Source organism: Opisthocomus hoazin, chromosome 16 (assembly GCF_030867145.1).
Source record: "Opisthocomus hoazin isolate bOpiHoa1 chromosome 16, bOpiHoa1.hap1, whole genome shotgun sequence".
NCBI lineage: Eukaryota > Metazoa > Chordata > Aves > Opisthocomiformes > Opisthocomidae > Opisthocomus > Opisthocomus hoazin.
Window position 1 is genome coordinate 19,125,216 of NC_134429.1, and position 21,565 is coordinate 19,146,780.

The 21,565-nt window shown below is 45.3% G+C and overlaps 1 protein-coding gene across 3 annotated transcripts in view; it reads right to left on the reverse strand.

Annotated features, from left to right (window-relative positions):
• The window catches only part of DVL1 (dishevelled segment polarity protein 1), an 89,958-nt gene extending 68,951 nt beyond the window's left edge, over positions 1 to 21,007 (reverse strand). For all 3 annotated transcript variants that reach the window (XM_075437673.1, XM_075437672.1, XM_075437674.1), the window contains exon 1: positions 20,628 to 21,007. In XM_075437673.1, coding sequence (XP_075293788.1) covers positions 20,628 to 20,797 — 170 coding nt within the window. In that variant the 5' untranslated portion in view covers positions 20,798 to 21,007. The remainder of the gene's footprint in view (positions 1 to 20,627) is intronic.
• Between the last annotated feature and the right edge of the window lie 558 nt (positions 21,008 to 21,565).

The following is a 21,565-nucleotide window of genomic DNA, read 5'->3' on the forward strand; positions in this document are numbered from 1 at the left end:
AAGCAAAATGCAAACCCTTCATTCCAAACCTGCCCAAGAACATTTGACTTCTAAATGAGTATTTGTAGGTTTAAGTACAGAATCCACCAGAACCTCTGCTTTAATTTACCAGTGTATTAGTGTGGAAGTGAGGGGGAAAACACAGGGCCTAGTTACTATTTTTAGGAGTTTCTTTAATTAAGCAGCGTTTAAAGCCCGCTGAAATGGAAAGCAGACCCTCAATATCCTGGCACCATACAGAATGAGATAAGCCTTCTGCAGGGAAAATGATCTACATCTAAAGGACAAGATGAATGACTTATTGCACCTTTTCCAGCAGATGTAAGATGAGGCAGAAAACTTTGCAGCAGGGCTGACAACTGAACTCAGGTCTTCCAAGCGCTAGGTAATCCCCTGAGCCACCAGCAGCCTTCCGAAGAGTCTGTGTCACTCTTACGAGCATGGCATCTCACCAGGAACTGAACAAGAAAAAAAAAGCAAGCAATCTCCATTCAGAGGAAATTCACATTTTCAGTTTGTGGTCTCCCTGGCCTTTATGGTCTTAATTTTACAGGCTTCACCAAGAAGACTGCGACATTATTTGCAAAGTGCACTTCAACAGCCTGCTGATTCCTTCCAGATTCAGCAATTCCCTTGCCCAGACTGGACAGTATTAGGCTGCCTAACACTCGGCCTGGGACAAACAGCAGGACTGCAGAAGATTTCTTCCAAATGCTATTAGAGATGCAAAAGCCGTTTGCCATATCAAGTTCAAACTAACGAGCAGAGCCCAAATTCACACCATAGCGTTCAGAAGCCCCAGAATCATATATGCCAACTGAGCTACAATCCAGAAGCCAAAGCAGCTTTTCACAGGTCAGACTTTCAATTGACTCCACACCAACAGACGGTAACACTGGAACAGGTAAACTGTAAAGTCCGAGTTCGTTGCTGCTGGGTTTGTTACAAACCCAGTGAAGGGTGGCTGCACAGCTCCAACTCAACCAGTCCACACCATAAATCCCAAATACCTTCCTGAGCTTTCCAAATTCTATTTTTGCAGCAGGATACCAATAGCATCTCTCAAGAGTAAAACTCCACTTTGTCATTTGCTAATTCTGATTTCACGGAAACATTTATCCTGCTGTTTGGTAGGGCCAGGTAAGAAGAGACCCAGTCTCAGCAGTTTTGTAACCTGTCCGTTCTTCTGTTACAGCCGTGTTCCCATCTTCACTCGTTTTCTGTCAGAGACTCGGGAAGACCAGCAGCTCTGTAACTGCAGCAGTTGCCAATGGTTATCCAACCAACCAGAGGCTGATTTCTTAATCAGTCATTCCTGGTGTCCAAAGAGGGAAAAAGAAGCTATTAAAAGGAGACAGCATGGATGAGGGGGGCAGAGGCAGGAATGGGAATTACACCTTGAAACACAGACTAGTTGTTTAAATTTGCCCAACGATATGCCGAGTACCTCATCCACGGTCTAGCTGTTGCTTTTAAAGCCGGTATCCAATAAGCCACCAAAACCCGTTGAATAGTCAGTCTGTCTAGTGGGGAAATCAGAAATACACACCAAGCAACTACCTCTTTTACAGAATCTTAAAGGGGATAACTGTTTAAGACACCTTGGCAGTATCTCAGTTACTACTGTTTAACACAGATATTACCTCCTGACCACGTCCTGAGTCACTATTTTCAAGATGAAATCTGTCCATAAGAAAACACACCAACAAAAGGAGGTCCTGTCCGATTCTCCAAAGCAATAGTAACTTCAGTTTGCCCTGGCAGACGCTGCCCTCCAGCAGCACTGTGCCCCCACCCCGGGAGACACAGCTGCCTTTGCTAACACAGCTTTAATGAAAGTTCAGCTTTCGTATGCTGCCTCCACAGACCACTTCTTGGAATGCTATCTGACATCTGCACTTACAGTTTACACTCAGGAGAGTGAATCATATTAGGAAAGGAATAACATATTTTAAGACCTGCTGTTGTTTTGCACTTAAATTTCTATACTTACTCTTCTTAGAGAAAAGACTGTTTTAAGATCTCATGAGCTGGCAGATGTGCATGTCTCTATTGTTTTTATTTATATTACCTTGCTGATGTAAGTGAAAAAAAAGTATTTTCAAGAACAAGAATATGAGAAATCAGCAGTCTTTGCAAGGAAAAGTCAAGGTAGTTCTATGACTAGTTAAAATAAGTTTTTAAGAGCTAATGGAGTTTTTAAGAGCCAGGTTTCCATCCGCAGCTAGAGAGAGTTGGTAACATTTAGTACTGTGCCTTTAACAGAGTAAAGGTCTTGATTACTTTCCAGCAGTGCAGTTAATTTCACAAACATCTACAACTTATACCCTAATGTCCAAGATTTCAAGAACAAAATAAAACTGTTAAGAAGGAAATATTTGAGGCAACCTCTCGGAATACATACTGAAAATCAGAAACACATTCATTCAACACATGCAGCACTGGACACACCTCCTTTTTCGGATGCATGGGGGACAGCTAAGTCAAGGATGATGTGATATTTGGTGTCCTAGGAGGACAAAACACCAAAGAGGTATTAACCAGAGTGAACAAGAGGGGACTTTCCAGGAAAGAGAAGGAGAAAACTACCAACTCAGCAAAAGTTTAAACAGACTTCTCACCCTGGAGAACGAAACCTTCCACTCATCCAACAAGCAAGCACAGACAATACGCTTCAATCCTTCAATCCCTGGAGGAACCTCTCATTGCAAACTGACGTTTCAGAGACAGATGCAACCTCTGCCTGTCTCCTGAGGGTACCAACAACAGGGTGAAGCATGGTGGTGGTCTGTCTACTATTGAACTCCCAGGCACTGGAAGGGGAAACAACTGCTCAAACAATCCAACATCCACAGCGTTATTTTCCAACCTAGAAGCCCACTCAAAAGCCACCATCACTTAACCCTATGGGATCCCTCAGGTCATGGAAGTTCACAGGAGTATCTCATTTGTGTACAGAGTTATAGAGCCATTTCCTGATTTGTATGACATTATCTCAAAGAAATCAAACACACAGAGCTCTAATTATGATATTCAGTCTGCTGCTGAGAGTTCACAGTGCCCCACTTATTAACTGACATATTGTAAAGCTTCTTGTCAGCTTGGAATCCAGAGACAAATCACCACTGCGATTGCTCCCAGAAGCCCTCAGGACAAGAAGAGAAAGGAACAATAAGATCCGAGAGTTTCTAGGACTACAAAAAAGAAGACAGGTCTTATTTTGCCTAATTTGAAGCAACAGATTTTATTGGGATGACAGTGACAGACTCAAGGTTGTCAAAACCAATTGCATCCAGAAGCAATCACTGGCAGCACCCTTTAGTCAGTTTGCCAGGCTTGGCTAGATCATTGTGTCACAAATTTGTTCGTGTACCCAGTATATCCCAGGCCACGGTCCCAGACCTTGGGCACAGCGAGCGACTGTAATTTCGATTCACTCAATTTCTATTTCACTTTTATTTCATGTAAAGAAAAAAGCAAGATTCTTCCTTAAAAAGGACAGATCTGTCACACCTTAATGGATTTCTCCCCTTTCTGACATGTTGTTATTTTGTATGTGTGAAGAGAGGACGTATTTCAGTTTAGTACATCACTATTCAGCCAGACTGCACAACTTTTAACATTCCAGAGAGATGGCTGGGATATGATCCAGAAGTAGTACAATACACTAAACCTACTCTAGCTCCTAAATACGTTAGACTGTACTTTGGTCTTGATTCTCCAGACTGCCCTCACCCAGCTGCAACGTGTTACTAGCGCTCCATAGTTACCAATGGAAACAATAGCACAAGGGAACTTCTGTACCCACTAGATGAAAAAATGAGAGTGTTTACTCCAACTGTTTTATTTACACGCTCACACCTATCACATCTGTGTCACCATGATAATTACAACAGTCTGAAAAAGCTTTTCGTAAGTAGGAGCCAACTTGCCAGGCTCAGGAGGAGGTTCTACCCACCACTCCCCTTTCTCTGGGGCTGTCGGGAGCAGGAACGCAAGCAAAGCAGAACGGAACAGCCGAGCGGGCGGAGCAGGCCACGTCCCAAGTGATTCTGAAGAAAGCTCACGGTATAGCACTGGGATAACAGGAATATCCACCCCTCTTATCCCCGCCTAAGGAGAGATCATTTGTGAGCATACAAATACGCAAAGGCGGGGATCAAACCTATGTCTTTTCAAAAAGTTTTACTTCAAGCCCATTCTTAAATGTACCATGATCCCTTCATTCAAAAGAAAACCAAACCCAAACACATAAAAACCCTCACAACCCACCCAAAAAAAGAAAAAAGAACAGCCACAAATAAATGTCTTCTAGGCTATCAGACATGAAAAAAAAAAAAGTCACCTGGGAAAACTCACCAGCAATTACAATGTAAGACTCGGAACCTCGAGATGAGATTTCCATTCACAGTTCTGCCAGCAGTCTGCTGGTGAACTTGGCAAAATCCCTCCCACCTGCCAACCTCCAACACTGCCTGTCCATACGCTTGTTTCTTTTCATTTACCTGCAATGTAAGTTCTTCAGGATAAGGACTATTGTCTTAACAGGAGCTTACAGGGTGCCTCACCAAACACAACGCCCATCTCCCCAAAGGATACCTCACTGTGCAAATAACAAGAAGTAACCGTACTACTGTAAGTAACCGTGCTGTATTTGTCTCTGTCGCCTTCTTACAAACGTAAAAAGCAAATGCAATCATGCAGCAACTCACAGGACAAGGCCAAGACAGACCAGCCAAAGATGTCCCCACAATAAAAACCTGTCAAGGAGATGCCTCCTAAAGCTCTGTCGATACCCTTCAACACCCCTCAGCCCCTCCTGGCAGGAAGGAAAATCCCAGTTCTTTTTGCACCGCCTGGTTTTAGTCACACAGAGTCAGCTTGGCACTACAAATGCAAAGCTGCCCTGCAGCAAAGGATAATTCACAGCAGCATTATCTTCAATTCACTGGTTTACCGTTAATTTGGTCCGAACGGGAGGGTGGGGGGAGTGTTAGCGAAGACAAAAATAAGCAGATGACAAATTTGCTTATTAACCAGATTGAATAAGAGATGCATTAAAAAAAAGTAAGGAGGGAAGGGGGATGAAAAGCAGGATGCGAAAGAAGCAGGAGCTGGAACAGCATGGCTAATGTCAACCATGAAATGCAGCCCCTGCTGGGACCATTTGGAAGACAGAAGGTGCAGGCTTTCTAACGGTTACGATTCGGTCGCCCTACTTCAGACGGATCTATACTTCAAATGGATCTATCTAACATGACACGAGGAACAGGAATTCCATTTACCTTATAGGTAATTCTTACAAGCTAGAAACCTGAAACAGCACCGAGAACAACAAATAAATTCCCTCTGCATTGAAAACTTGTGTTATCTTCACTCAGAGTTGATCAGGATACACACACCGTGCAAGAGTCATCCCAAGCCAAGTGAAACACCAAAGAGCTCTTAACTATGCTCCAGCTGCACATTCACACGGGCTGCAGGGCCATTACTTAGTTTACCTTTATTCCAAATACTCCAAGCTCTTTGGAAGGCACATTCTGTACCATTTCAGGATTAGTTTCGAGTACCACTCAAGCCAGTGAGAATTTTTGCGTAGACTGAAACGAGGAACTTGTCAAGCACGCCTACAAGCACCGCACTTGCGCAACAATCTCTCATGACTAAGTATCCCCACACGTTTCCCCATGACATCAGAAGCCAACCTCTCCCTTGAATTCAACAATTTAACTAGCACCTCTAGCCAGAAACAACATGGTTGGTCCAGAGATTCCTTGCCATCGCTGGCTACTACTGTGCAGCTTTCTTCCTCCGTAAGAGCAAAATGTCATTAGTGTCAGACACTTCTTGTATATTTTTCTTCAGATAAAGTTCCTCATGCACCCATACTCCCTCCTCATCTCTGCACCAGGCAAGTCTCTGGGCTCAATTAGTTCAGTTCCATTTACTGTACCGTTTTTCAATTTGGGTCTATAACTAAAATAGGTCATAAATTCAACTGGTAATAAACATATTTAAGAAGCAGCTCTCTAAAGTCTTCCAAACCCACTCTTTTAGTAGTTCCACTCTTTCTGCATTGGCAAATTGTTTTTATTTATTTATATTATTTTATGAATTCAACCACAATAGTAAATTCAACGGAAAATATCACACAGGTACAAACGGAACAATCACTGAAGCTGGTTATTGCAAAGAACTTCTACTACAACGACTGCCAAAAAGCCATGGGGAGGGCAGGGAGGAAGAGCCTCTCTGCGACTCAGCGAAGCAAAAGGAAAGAGAAATCTGGTAAGACACCACGCGTTTGCACTGGTATACTTCTGTAAGTGCAAACTCTCAGCATTTATGCTAGTCTGCAGCAAGCTACAAGTTCTACTCTGATCTAGACGTTTTTACAAATCAGACCTGAAACCCAAAACTAAAAGCCCCTATTTACAGGTTTCCTAGCCACGTAATTCTAACACATTTACAGTTTCCTCCAAAGGCACAACTCATGTACACAAATTAAGCTAGGCACAAGCTGAACTGGTTGTAACATCAGGGACTAGATCATTTACTGCAGGTCAAGTACAGAGTAGCTGGAACAGGGAAAATTGAATTCAGACCTCAAATCCCCACCCAGCGCCTCAACCCACATAGTCATTCTTCTTTTCACATTCCAGAGGGAAGGCGGAGAGAAGTCATCTAAATCTTGCAGGTTTCAGATAGGATTTAACTAACAAAACTCTTCTTTTGAGACAATTTTCAAATCTATTTGTTCCTCTTAAACTTTATGTGATGAATGCTTGGTTTTAACAGCATAGCAGTTGTTAAAACACAAGCTCTTGTCCCAGTTTCCCACAGTAAGACGGCTGTTAACAAACAGTATTTGCACACTTACTAACTGAGGATTTTCCATATGCATCTACTTCTACACCTCAGAACTCAGAGATGTAAAGGCAGGTTAAAAACAAATACATCAAAATCTGGAAGCTCCCTTCTAGGGCTGCTCCTCACAAATTGCCAAATGACCTCTGTAGGACTCTTCTTCCAAAATCAGGAGATATCTTAAAAATAGAATTATGGGAACCTAGCAGCTTTCCAGAGCATTGGTGGACTCCACATCTTAGTTATTACATCTGAGACTGCAAGTTGCTGTAAAAATGCCACCCTTATAAGAGTTGAGGGGCCTCAGTATCCATCTCCTGTCTCACAGCGCTATCAAGTCACATTCCAATTAGTAACTGGCTGATTCACCTTGAGCCTCACAGTCACCTCTGCCCGCAGCAGGCACACGCACCCCCCCCCAAATCAGAAATTCTCATACTGATCCAGCACACATGGTCTTCACCAATTATATTATTGCCAAAGTCAAGAATGTCGATCCTCACTTCACCTGCTTGATAAAAAAAGAACCAGAGTACTTTTCAAAAAGGAGATGTTACCTTCTTCAGGAATTACTAAACAGGTCAAAGTAAACCCAACAGCCAAATGATCCATAGCTCTTATTGTCCTCAAGTGTTTCACTCCACTAACTGAATGGAGAATATCATGTTTTGTATGCTTTGAACATCTTCCCAAATCATTTTCATACTTTATCTCACCAAGGCCACTGAAGTAACCAAAAACGATAGTTATTCCCTCAGTTACTTACATTTCACATGGAAATACGCCACAACAGAATCACAGGGCAACTATTTAGGTCGTTCCCTCCTCAAGCACTGTAAATTCCTCTGTATTTGCTCAGCAGCTTGTCTCAACTGATTAAACTCTGCAGCAGAAATTGGAGGGCAAGCCTTTAGTAGTCTTCTCTGAGAACTGGGACCCCAAAACAGCATCAGCAAAACAACCAGTGACATCCTCCCCCTTCCCCAACATGCTCATTAAACCAGGAGCTGGTGCTTAATTACTTTAGAAAATGGCATTCCAGTGGCACGCCAATCCAAATGTCCTTTGCTAAAAGGCAAGCAGTAATCAGACGGAAAAAGCAGAGCCTACACATCAAAGCTTTTCCTGCACATACGATGTACACTTCAAATCTTCTCTTAGCTCTGATGCTGGAACAGAGCTGAAGGCTAACAGAAGATCCAGAGAATGTTACGTTCATACCCCACCGCTTGCCACCACAAAAGTGATATTTGTTGTGGAAGAACTCACCCATCCACATTAGTGGAGCTGACAGGAGAAAGCTGGCTCAAGCACAGACATATTTTTTTCCTTAAGTCGCCACAACAGGAAGACTGTACCTCTGAAGCCACATTTTCAGGACCCAGCTCACTGATGTTTACTGATTCTAAAACTCAGCTGCAAAGGGCCAGCTGCGCTGAACCAGCCATGACCAACTGTTCTTCCCTTAAACGCATACCTTCGCAGCATTCCATCCCCTCTCACCAGGCATCTTCTTCTTGCAAAGAAAAGCTTCCAAATCTAGGGTTATTTATCTACGTTACGTATTTACACCCAAAGTGTAGGGTCTTAGAGCTTGGAGCATGTCCAACTGTTTTCAGGAGTACTGGCAATCCCACAAAAGGGAATCCATGGAAGCAGTCACATCCAAACAGCTTTTGGTATCCAACAAAACCTGGACAAATGTATTGGTCAGCAGAGTCTGTCTCAAAGTCCACCACAATTAACTCTTCATTTCTAGTTATCATTAAGGGGGTTGAATTAGGCCGCTGCTGGGAACTATGAGCGAGACAAACAGTAATGAACACCTATGTAAGCACATTACTACATATGAACGGATTTGCTTCTGAGATTTAAGTTAAATAATCAGCATTCAAGTGTTTGACTAAATTAGGGTTTAAAAGCCGCGTGTGTCACCAGTTTCCATGTGCTGTATGAACTGATGCTTGGATACCACAGCAACAGGGCCTTCGGAACAGCCCCTGCTCCCATCCCCTACATGGCCACAGAGACTTTTACTCAGAGTTCCACGAAGACCACCTGGCTCCAAAACACACAAGTATTTCTGTTCTTGCCAAAAGACAAACAACAGATGAAGCAGTAGCAGCAAAATGAACAGATTCCTGAAGCACCAAACACCCTTGCAAGCAAGCTGCAAGATGACAAACCAGTTCCCTTCCATGATCTCTGCTTATAAGGTGAAGATGTGAAAGCCTGGAAATTCTGTATTTCTCAGCTCAGATGGGAGTGTATTTTCATTATATTATGTTCACACACAAACACACACGTAGAGAAAAAAGCAACCAGACCAAAACATTCTGCAAAAATAAAGATGGTTACACATATCCTTTTCTTCTCTGTAGGAACAAGGACAACTAAAAAATGGCTTATGCATTTTCAAAAGACATTATATTTCTGCTAGAAAAGACAGTCACCCATCCACAAATGGATGCAAGTTTTGGTCCAATTGGTATCTTTTGCCTCAAGGTTATTATCATGTTTGGGAAAACAAGAAAAAATTAATATCTAAGAGAGCAGATATGACCTCTTCATTTTTTCCTCCAGAGGAGGATCATCTATCTGCCAATTTTTGGAGGGTGTGTAAGGAAAGGAATTTTCTTTTTTGTATACTCTGAAAGTAAAAGAAGGTCAGAAAACAGTGGGAGCTGCCACGAACTCAGAGTGGGAGAAGAAAGATATCAGATGTCACTGTCAACGGATGCTGCTTCCTTGAGAATCTCTCTTATGAAATTGCCTTAACACCTTGATTTTTAGGCCAACTAACATGATGATGAGAAACTATCTTCCAAAATACTTTAACTGGCTATTGATGGGCTACACCTAACACAGTTCTGTACCACGTAGCAGATTTCAGCACGTTTGAAGCTAACGTAAGGTAAGTCTGTAGCACAGCACTGTAGCACAGCAGAGACAAAGGCTTACGCTTACAATCATGCTAACACAGGGCTGATTCTTTTTCAGTTCTGCTTTTTCACAGGGAAAGAACTGTACGACAACAGTTCCAGAGAGTGCTCACCTGGTACCACTTCAAATCAGTCTCCACAGGACTACTTCGGACAATTTGGGTATATGCTTAAAGAACTGAAGACCAAGACAGACTGAGCGCTGTTCTATTGAGAAAGGACATTTTTACAACTTCCATATTATTGTCAGCAACATGGTCCTAAACATACATTTTGATTCAATTACTAATAGGCTTCCAACCGCAATACTAGCTTTGTGAGCTAAACTAACAATGCAGACCACTTTAAAAGCAACACTGCCTGCATCCACTGCTAAATCTTCGAACAGAAGAAAAATAAGGCAAAAAAACCCCCAAAACCCTATTCTGGAACTTTTGGATAAGCAAGGCAAGACTGCACTTCTGAACACTAATGGTGGGATTTTCAGGAATGGTTTCCTCTAACTTCATTGGAAGTAGAGTTAGACCTACCCTAAATGATTATGAAAAAACAACATATTTTGATGGGACAAGAAAAACAGATGAGTTTAATCATCTGTCCAGATTCAGCATCCCAACCAAGTGAATAAAAGCAAGCACAGATTAAACAAACAGTAAAACAGATATTACAGATTGTCAGGAATGCTTTACCCCCCCCTTTGAATTTTCCCAATCCACCTACTCAGTGTATCTTGTCTGAAAACAGTCAGTTCTTTGCAACTGGGGTGGCCCATACTACATCTTGCAAAATTCTTAACAAATAGCTGCGCTTACACCGAATTTACATGTGTTTTTCTCATTAGCTACTTGTAGAGGGATTTCAAAATGCTGGCTACTGAAGGTCACAGTACTCTGACATTTACTCAAGACTGCCAGAGAAGAGGATTCATTTGCAGATCACGCAAGCATCCCTTGCAGGACTATCTTAATCACCGCCAGGTAATAACACAATTAGAGCACATAAAGTAAACATTTAGCAAAAGATGAGGCATCTGTTTTCTTTATAAATAACATAGTCAAAGAAAAGATGCAATCCTGGATATCAGAAGTAATTAGCCATTAAACTGCATCAGAACATTCAGTGCCGTGTCCATTTTCATCAGAGGCCATCCACCTCATCTCCATCATTCAGCAGAGTCAAGCCATCCAAAACCTTCAAACAAAGGATTGGCAAGAGCACAGCTTGCTCCTTGTACAACAGGCTGAGTCCTGTCAGCTCAAGGGCAAAGCTAGATTTCAAGGAACAAAGCAAAAATTAAATCTATCTGTAGCAGCCAGTCACTGAAAGGACACTGCCACTTTTTCGAGCCTTGTTCTCAAGTTCTCTTTGGGCGTTCCAGCACGTGGTGTTCAGCGCTGCTCCGGTCAGCACACACGTCAAGCAAAAGAAACACTCAGCACTTCCTCACTCACCCCAGGATCATCTGGTGGACACAGAACGGACAAACCCTGACTTCACTTTCAGCAGCTGGTCAAGTCACACAGAAACACCGAGCCATGTCCCTTTTCCCACACAGACTGAAAATGGGAATAAAACTCGTCTAGATGCTGCCTGTACTCAGGAAGTTTAGTACTTTTCACTTAGCTTCCTCTCTTATGTTTCTGTACAAATAAAATCCAGAAATCTCGGCATTTTAAGGAACCAAAATGCTAGACAGAACAAACTGCCATAACACATTATGTAAAGAGTTGAGTCAGCATCACTAATTGGAACAACCAGCTGATTCCACTGAATTTTCCCTCCCGTAATGTGAGGCACACTAAGCGAGGTACATACCTGCTAAGAAAAGGGATCAGGGTTTAACGGCTTTAAGACACTTGATCTCAACGACTTTATATAGGACTGGACTCCCAACGATGCTGAGTTTCAAGGATAATGCTGCTCCTTTGTAGCTTACAATAAACACAGAAAAAAAAATCTGCCTCTGTGTTGTAGAAGTTTTAAGTAAATTTCAAACAAAAAAGGCTTGCCACTTTGTAAAGCACCATCTGATATCGCCAAGTTCTTTCACACGAAAGGAGGTGGAATGGAAACTTCAACCTTCCCTATTTCAACCAGGCTGTAAACACAGCTCACTGCTGCGACTACAAGTAACCATCCTACACATTTACTCTGGAGATGCTAAAATTGGACCAAGCAGCAATAAGGACCATGGACTAGCTGTTCCATCAACAGAAACATTAACAAACTGGGCCCTTGCAAAAAATTCTAATAGCAAACCAGATCCCTCCCAATCACAAGGCATTCAAGATTGCAATTGGGAGGCTGTAACATACTGCAAGTTACCTGAGGTCTAGCATATTCTCAAGGCAAATAACAGCTGCATAAAGACACTGATGGACACCCCTTCTCCATCTCTATTTACAAGGGAAGAATGACAGTAACACAGAAAAGAGAGTGAGACTTAGCCAAAACTTCAGGTGCAATTCACCATTTCAAAGAATTTCAGAGAGATAAATGCAAAAAATCTGCCGTTGATCATACCAAGCACAACAACAACGTCTCTAATCAGCCAAATGCACAGGAACCCCAACTGTTATGGAAAAAAGAGAGAAAGGAAGTAACTTTAATTATCAAGCCATCCAAATTGAAACACGTCGTGATTCCCAAAGAAGATAAACACCAGAGGAACAGTGAGAGAATTCTAGTAGTGATGCCATTTACAGAAAAATCCCTGCCTGTGTTTCATAAACACCACCCTGTCAACCTTTCCGCCTAACCCTGTGGCACAACAGTTGAAATAAATGCTTGGTGCTCCTGAATGAGTCTCTGAAAGTACTAATCAGAATGATAACTGGTCAGGTTGCACATAGTCATGGCAACGCCCACCAGGCTGCCTGTAAAGTGGAATCTGAAATGCAAGCATGAACATGGCTATTTTCGAAAATGCCAGACTCATGCTTGAAGGCGAGCAGAATCCAAGCGCAGGGAGCCTGCTCAAATACACCACAACAATCTTTACAGGCTTTAATATCATATGTAAATTAATTCCTTAATTCAAAATTTTCATCTACTGCACAGCTATTTATAGTTGGTTCAAAGCGCTGAATGTGGATCTCCTCCTGCTGCATCTGGATCTCCTCCTGGCTGCCTGTTCACTCTCCTGTGGCAGGCTAGAATGGTGGTAGGCTTTCAAAAATTATCATTAAATAAATCCCATTTAATTCAGCTTACTTCCCAGCCAAAATTTAATTAGAGATACAGCAAGCCCACAGATAAGTTGCTGAACTTGAATCCTATAGAGATGGTTAATGTTTCCAACAGCTGTACAGTCTGCGTGTGTATTCTTAAGCGAAAACAAGTCTACCTGAGCACTGGAAAAAAAGAAAATCAAAACTGTGCATACACTATGTGGAGGTGTTCATTAAATGAACAGTAGTAAACTTGTTTTTCTAACTTGTCCCACTGCAGATCACTAGCCACAGGAAGCAGACCAAACCTGATGTATCCCTTCAGCATGTTTTCATAGCATTAGCTTTTAATAAATATAACATACTCCACCCTCAGAGCAGAGCACTCCTCAGGTTCCAGCAGAAAAAGTGGTTGTTTTAAATATTTAGATTACATTACAGTCGGGACATTAAAATAAGCAGTGACTTGTACTGTAGACAGCTATCAGAATCAGCTCGGCTAAATATGTATAAGCTAACCTAGTGTGGTTACAAAGTATGAGCTTTGAGGTCTATCAGGCTGGTGTTCTTATACATATTTTTATTATTTGTACTACAATAGTGCTTTCTGATGTCAGCAAACAGAAAAGCATCACAGTGCTAGATGCTGTATAAACACAGTCCTAAGATGCACAGTCTCCAGGAAGTATAAATTTCAGCTAAGAAAATGGGAAAAAGCTAGGAGAAATAAAGGCTATTCTCATTAGCCAAGTAGCTAACACAGGCCCCAATTCAGCACTACGCTTCAGTGTGTCCAAGTACTTTGCTGAGTCCAAGCCTAAATCTGTGGCTGAACACAATTTTTTTCTACTTTCCAAGTCTCCGTTCAGAGCTTTCACTACGCCACTGTCCATTTTCTTCCAGCACGTAACAGTACTCCAGCCTTCTGCGGGTATTAATGACCTCTCCCTTCCAGCCTTAAGAACTCTCCTTCCCCCTGAAGCTCTCTGTGTGGTTGCTCTTGATTCAGATCCTCAGGCCTAGGACCTGCTCTTAGTAATCCCTATTTTCAGAATATTATTCCAGATTTATTTAATCAAGCTGAAATTAGGCCTTCGCTTTCGAGCTCCGCCACCAACAGCAGACCAAGACTTCTGCAATGTTCACAGCATTTAGGTGTGCAACAGCCCATACTGAGCGGAATGAAAGCTGGAAAGAACCGTGACCAACCCACTGAACTGTAAAGTCAGAGTCACCACACTCAGTTTTACTCGCTGTCTCAAACACTAATAAAATTCCAAGCATCTTCTCAACTCAGTCTGCTCAACCACCTATGGGTCTTTTTGAGGAAAGCCTTCATTAAAAAGCATTCTCCGCCCACTGCAATTTACACGTTCAAACCAGTATTGTTCACGTGACAGAACAGTTCAGCTAGAACGCAAAATTCAGAAAGGCTCTCAGCGAGTTCGCCGGGCTTTGGATCGGTCCCAAACCGAGCTTCAGGGCTGCCACACACCCTGCTGGAGCCTCCCAAAGCAAAGCTGGCAGCAGCGGAAGAGAAGGGTCATGAATCTCAGCCATGGGCTGCAACATGCCTTGCGTTCACTTTCTTGGTCAGCCGTGCCTGTTTACACCGCGGGGAACAGCTGTCCCAGCACGACCCGAAGGCAGCGTTGGCTATTATGCAATCATTCCTTTCCAGCCTACAGACAGGCAAACCTGGCCAAAAAAGGTACAGGATATAAAAATAAAAAAAGTCTTTAAAAGAAACCCATTTGTTGCTCCATCTGTTCAACCACCCTTGCTATCCAAAAGATATTTTCAGCAAGCATGCCACAGGCATTTGCACAGATCTATATGGTAAATTATGTGACTGCCTTACCAGCTGAAGCCCCAACCCTTTTTAACCTCATCTCCAAGTAAACTGCTGCCTTTTTCTCAGTCTAACTGCATCTCAGATCTCTGAATATCTACTAACTGATGCAGCAGCCTGAGATAATGGAGAAAAAACAGAGGGTTAAAACATCAAAAGGACACAAATCTTCAGGAAGCCTGCTTTTGTTAGTTCTGCCCTCTCAGAACTACCTCCTTACTCATTCACCCCGCCTAAAAACACCCTGTTCCCTCAAGAACATCCAGAGTAGAAGCGACCAAACAGGGAGGAGACAGAGCTGCATGTGGGAAAACAAGCACACGGAGGGAGACTTTACATGGTCGCTTTGTAAAGATAATCTTGCTTGTATTTCAAGGCCAAAAGTTATACAGCACACCTCATCTGCTCACCTGCCTGCCCATCATTCAGGTCAGTAACCTGAACACGGTCTTGAATTCTCTGACTGCTCTCCAGACCCTCACATCCGACCTACATTTAGGTCCTGCAGTCTGTGTAGTATTTCTGAAACTTTCCATTTATACAGCTAAAATTCTTGCCAGAGCTTTGATCACGGCAGTTGCCTCAGCATCCCCTTGCCTAGTTCTGACCCACACAGACTCACTCTGTGGGTATCAATGCTTGTCACAGAGCTGCAAAGATCATTTTCCTAAACTGTTATTTTTAGCACATGCCCCCTCTGCACATTAGTCTACCAGCTCTGTATTTTCTCATGCAAATATGAATCACTTGCCTTCATTTTATTCTGTTTCAAAAAAGACAAACTCCTACCTGTAACTGACCTATATCAGCCTCTGTCACCTGCTTGCTCAGTTTTCAAACAAGTATGGAGGTAGGCATCCTTTCATGTTGCTCTTTAGTCTTGAGAGGATCTCCTTAAAAACACCAGTAAAAATACCTCATTAAAATCTTTGCTGCAGTAACTACCAAAATAAACTACTCAACCCAAAACTATGCTCGTACCACACAGCACAGCAGGGTCCACCCAACGGGCAGAATCCGACCTGCAAGGCACTTACGTCCAGCATCCCTGAATCAGCATGGAAGCAGTTTTCCACACACGGAACTCAGCCCAAAAACCTTCTCTTGACTTTGGCTAGCTCAGAGCCTAGAACTCTGTGGCACCTAATTGACAGAGAACAGGCAGAAATAAAGTTTTTGTCGAGTGCTCCTTTGCTTGCTGGATTCTTACAACAGCTTTCACAGTTACATTCAAGGACCGTGGAATTCTCCGAATACAGCACACAAATCAACTCTCTGTTTTCCAAATGATCCACGTCCAGTGTCCAAATGGCACTTTAAGCATCAATTGTCTAAGCCTAAATGATAAATAGGCAACTCCTACTTTCATTCGTCCCTATAAAAAAAATTTTGAGGGTGTTTTTTTTAATATCTTGTCTCTAAAAACCTTCCCAATTATGAAATTATTCTGCATATCCAGACCTAGACATTGGTCAGCTAGGAGTCCTGTTTCTCACTTAGGACTCCTCTTAGAGCAAGGGTGAAAACAGAGACGGTACATTGCCTCCACGAGAAAACACACAAAGCAGTGCTGCTCATGTTCCTCTTTATCAAAAATTGCCCCATTCAGCTCATAATCCCAATCCCAAACCGGATTCCTACTGCTTTGAATCACAATTGCTTGCTAGTTTTCAGCACATGAACTACCAAGAAAATCAATTTCTGCACAAGAAACAGCTGCACCTAGAAATGCAGTTTAAAAGGAAGTTCTTTTGCTGATACCAAAGGAATGCCTAAAAAAGCCACTCCTCAAAGTACTCCCTAAAGAAGTATACTCAAACGAGTATTAGTTCACCCAATGGAAAGAACGAGGGCTTGAACCTCACCCGGAAGGATGGCACAACAGACCCACTCCGGTATTCGATGGACAAGGATTGCAGAGCCCAAGACTGGCTTGCTCTTCCCCTCCTGCCGTACCGAGAGACGCCATCAGCAGCTCCTGCCCCAGCGACGTGTCGACTGAACAGCGCGAAGGACGCCAGGACCGTGCACGGAGAGAGCACAGTTATCAGCCTGAGCTTTGGTACAGACCACGCATTTAACCTGGTGCAGTTCTACCTCTGAATCTCTCCTGCTATAGCCCTGTCACAGCATGGCATCCTGCACCGACCAGAGAAGACACAGTCGCATGGAGTCTCAAAGTAGGTTGTCGTATAGCAAAATTAAACCACGTAACTTATGGGAATGCCTGGATCACACACATTTATAATTTTGTATTTTTGGAAGTTAGCGACAGTGTTTTACAAGAAAAGCTCTGGAAACACCAAATATTTAAGAGCAGACAAACAAGAATTCCTCTCACAGGATCTGTCACAGATTCATTGTGAATCATCTGGATCCAACACAGTTGTCATCATTTAGAGCAGGGTGGCAATAAACAAGGTGGCAGAGTTTCAGTCCTGAGAGCCCAGGCATCACAGCTTCATTTTTAGATATATTCATTACTGTTCATTTTTCAATCATCAAAGAATCAGCACAATTGCATTATACATTATAGCAAGGATGTGTGTGGCTGTAAGCTCAGAATCAACACTTCAGTGATCGGAAGTGACCTCTTAGCTCTTCCCCTGAGAGGAAAGAATTGGTCACTGTAAGCAACTAAAAAGCTGATTACACAGCTCCTTGTCTGTACAACACATATCGCAAATACCACCTTTTCTAAATTTCACTGCTGGTGGATATTATCACATTAACGAGTATGATCCTGTAATGTCCCTGCTTAACTTTCCACCGACTAGAATAAAAATAGAAGCTACAAAGCACTTCCAAGGGTTGGGTCTTCAAGTCAGAACACAGTTGGACACCCTGCATGTTAAAAACAACATCGTATCTACCGATAGCGTCAGTAGGAAAGCCTAGGCTTCCAGAATAAAGACAGGTCCATCTGGTCAAGAGTGAGTGCAGAAGTCACCCTCGAGAATGAAACAGCACAGGAAAAAGCGTTTTTATGTCGAAGTAACGCTGCCAGGAAAATCAAGATGAAGGTTCCACACTGTATCTATTTTCCACAGCTGCGCTGATTGTGTAGCATTACAACTGCAAGGCAGAGCAGTAAATTAAACAGTAACCTAAGTTCAGAAGGAAATACACCATTCCTGCACCCTTCTTCTCCCTCACCTTCGGAGAAGCAAAGCTGAAAGCAGGCTGGTAGCTCAGCACAGGTGCACGGAACACATAACCGCTTCATTTCGTAACACAGCTTGATATGGCTCCACAGCCCCGACCCAACTCCATTCCAGTCCTTAGCAACTCTATCTTTCCTGGTTGGAAACAATTCAACACATCCACTGTTTCTGAACACAATTATTTAATGTATTATTTTAGGATCCAGGAAAGGCTGTGCCTTAATTACAACAACATGTGCAGCATTGCAAAGTCAGTTCCTGATCACTGGCTTCTCAAGGAGGCTCCGCTTCTCCAGGAAAACATTTGCTTTTCTAACACAAGAAGTGCTTTTCACTGCACACTGGGATTTACAAACGGCCCTGCCAAGCGGCAGTCACCATGCCAAATCACAGCTCCGCACAGCCATGGAGCAGCAACGCGAAGAACAGAAGACCAGAACTGTAGAACACTACATTAAAACCGAAATGTTGCTGTAGTTTAAGCCTAAGTACCACTTACAGAACACACAGAAAAGAATTTCCTTGGAGGATATTTCCAGGCTCATACGGTAGAAATTAGACACACAATTTTGTTATGGTTAGTGGCAACTGCATCTATAATTACCTATTTGCAACAACAATTAAAAAAGGTGAGTTTGAAGACAAGATGATGAAAAAAAGCCTATATTTACTATTACCACCTGCTAAGACAGCCAAGATTCATGTAAGTTTTCTTCAAATTCCCTATTTTTCACAAGTATTTAGGATTCAGAGAGGGACAAAAATGTGGCTGACAAACAAAACAAAAGCAAACAGAAATGCGACTGACAGCTCGTTGCCTTGCAGGAGTTGCTGTCTGTAGAGTAACTTCCAGCTGTCTCCAGACAACGGATTGCCATCCTGATGCATTCAGTAGTTATAGATGAGACCACTGTTTAAATGGGAGACAGAATTTATAGGTCCTAATCCTCATCACCCGCTTGCCCTTCATCTTCCATCATCTCCATTTCCAAGACACTGCAAGAAGAACAGATAATTTTAACCCCAGTTTTGAAACTAATGAGAGAACCCACTGCAGGGTTCAGGTTACTAACTCTGTTATCTGGTCAAAGATCAAGAACAGCCCAAACACCTTAGAGATCTTCCTAGTACATTCACCCTGCCTCAGCACAGTTTACGTTTCCTAGTAGTAAGTTTCCATTTCCTAGTAGTAAGTTTCTGCAGCAGTGGGAAGGAATGCATAGCTGTCTCGACAAACCCAACATCCTCCATTAAGGCTGCACCACAAAAACATAAGAGCTTGAATTTATCTGACAACTGCAGGGTACGTGTCCCTGTCACTTGAGGGTGAAAGAGAAAAATTTATGAATAGACAAGCTGAAAGACTTTATTTTGAAAACAAACACTTTGTGTAGTTGTTTCCCAAAGAAATGTTTTCACAATCCAGAAAAACAAGAAGTCCATACACCAACACTCCTACAGTAGCACACCAATGCTAAAAACCGTCCACTTAAGAAATACATGTCAACAAACAATACCCACACTCCACCATGGATAAAAACACAATTAACATCAAAGGCTTCAGACTCACGGTTCAGAGGCTACACAATATGCGAAAGGATGCTTGGGATGCTCTATCTCGCCAAACACAGAACTCGCACCTCAACCACGGCGGTATTTTAGAGTCAGGGCCATATTAGTTTCCCACAAACCTGCTCTCTTTTTTACCGGCGAGGCATTTAAATATGTAAAATTGTCTCGCCAGCGACAGCTGCGAGTACAAAGAGCAGCGATTTGCTACAAAGGGATTAATACATTTCGAAAGTTCCCATCCGGCCAACTGTCACAGGGATTCGTATGGGTTTATTTCATTATGGCTGTCAGTAAGCCCGGTGGGTGTGCAACCCGCGTCCGCGTGCGGAGACTGGAACCATGCCAAAGGCCCCCCAGCTCCAGTCGGAAACCTGGCCGAGGCGACCACAAAGGTGGCTGGAAAGCCGGCCCTGGTCTCCCCCGGCCCCGGTCTCCCCCGGCGCTCCCAGCCCGCAGCAGCAGAGAGCGGGGCGCGGGCCCGCTGAGGGAGCGCCCGTTTGCCCCCCGACCCCCTGCCAACGGAACGACCCCATCCTCTGCGCCTGCACCAAGGCTTCACCTCTCCGGGTCACCGGAGCCGCTCCTCGGCTCCTCGCAAACCCCCGCTCCGGTCACCCACCCCGCGGCCTGGCCCCGGCCCGGTGACAGCGCGGCGGGCGGGCACCCGGCGCCAGGCCCGGCCCGCAGCGAGGGGCGGCTGGGAAGGAGCCGCAGGCCGAGCGGCCTCCTCCCCTGGGGAAGGGGGGGTCCGCCGGCTGGCGGGGGTCCCGCCGGCGGGGTGAGGCCGGGCCGCCATGTTCGCGGCTCTCCCTCCCCCGGGGGCCGGCGGCCGGGGCCTAGCGCCGAGCGGGAGCGCAGCGCTCGGCGGGGCGGGCAGGGCCGCGCCGGGCCCGGCGGCGGGGGCCGGAGCGGAGCCCCCCGGGGCAGGCGGCGGCGGAGCAGGTGCGTCCCGCCCGGTGCGGCCCACGGAGCCCTCCCTGCCTCCCCCGGGCTGGCAGCGGGAGCAGGGGCGCGGGGAGGGGAGCGGAGGGGGGGTTCGCGGGGACCCGGAGCCGCTCACCCGAAATCCTGGTCCATGGACTTGAAGAAGAACTTGTAGCTGTGCACGGGCCGGTTGCTGAGGACATTTTTGAAATCGGCCAGGGTGACTTTCTCGGGCGGGACGGGCAGCTTCACCAGGTAGGGGGTCTCCTCCTCGTCTATGTGGTAGATGATTTTAGTCTCCGCCATGGGAGAGGGGGGGAGCGGAGGGGAGGCGGCCCGGGCCTCCGCCGCCGCTCGGCTCCTCTCACGGCCTCCGGCCCAGAGCCGCCCCCGACAGGAAGGGAGCTCCCAGCGCCCGGCCGCCGCCGCGCACGGCCTCCTCGCCCGGGATTTCCCTCCCTGCACTGCTCTCTAGCTGCCCGCCCCGGGAACGGCAGCCCGCCGCCGCCCGCCCCGCCCGCATCCTCCGGCCGCCGCTCGCCGCCCCCCGCCGCGCTCGGCAGCCGGACCCCCCCGCCTCCCCCGGCCCCTTCCCTTCGCCGTCCCCGGGGCGGCGGGCAGCGGGCAGAGGGGCGGCCGGGCCGCTCCTCCCGCCAGCGCCGCTCTGCCCGCCCGCCCCGCGCCCCCTGCCGGCGCGGCGGCACCACAGCCGGGCCCCGTCAGGTGAGAGCGGGCCCGGTGAGGTGAGGCCCGGCCCAGTGAGATGAAGCCCGGCCCGGTGAGGTGAGGCCGGGCCCCGTGAGGTGAGGCCAGGCCCCACACGGCTGCGGAGCGCCAGCACCGTCCGGCTGCTTCGTGCCTCTCCCGGAGAGGCGGCGGGACCGACCTTAGCAACCCGGTCCCGTCCTCTCCCAGGGAGCGACCGGCAGGAGGGAGGGTGCTACGCACTCGCTCCTTGCCCGAAAAACCACCCCTCACGCTCGGGCTGCTCAGGGGCAGAAACGCTCCCCCAGCGCGTTCGGGGCTGGCACGATGTGTGGGAGCAGAGGCAGGCGAGCAGCGCTGTGGGTACGG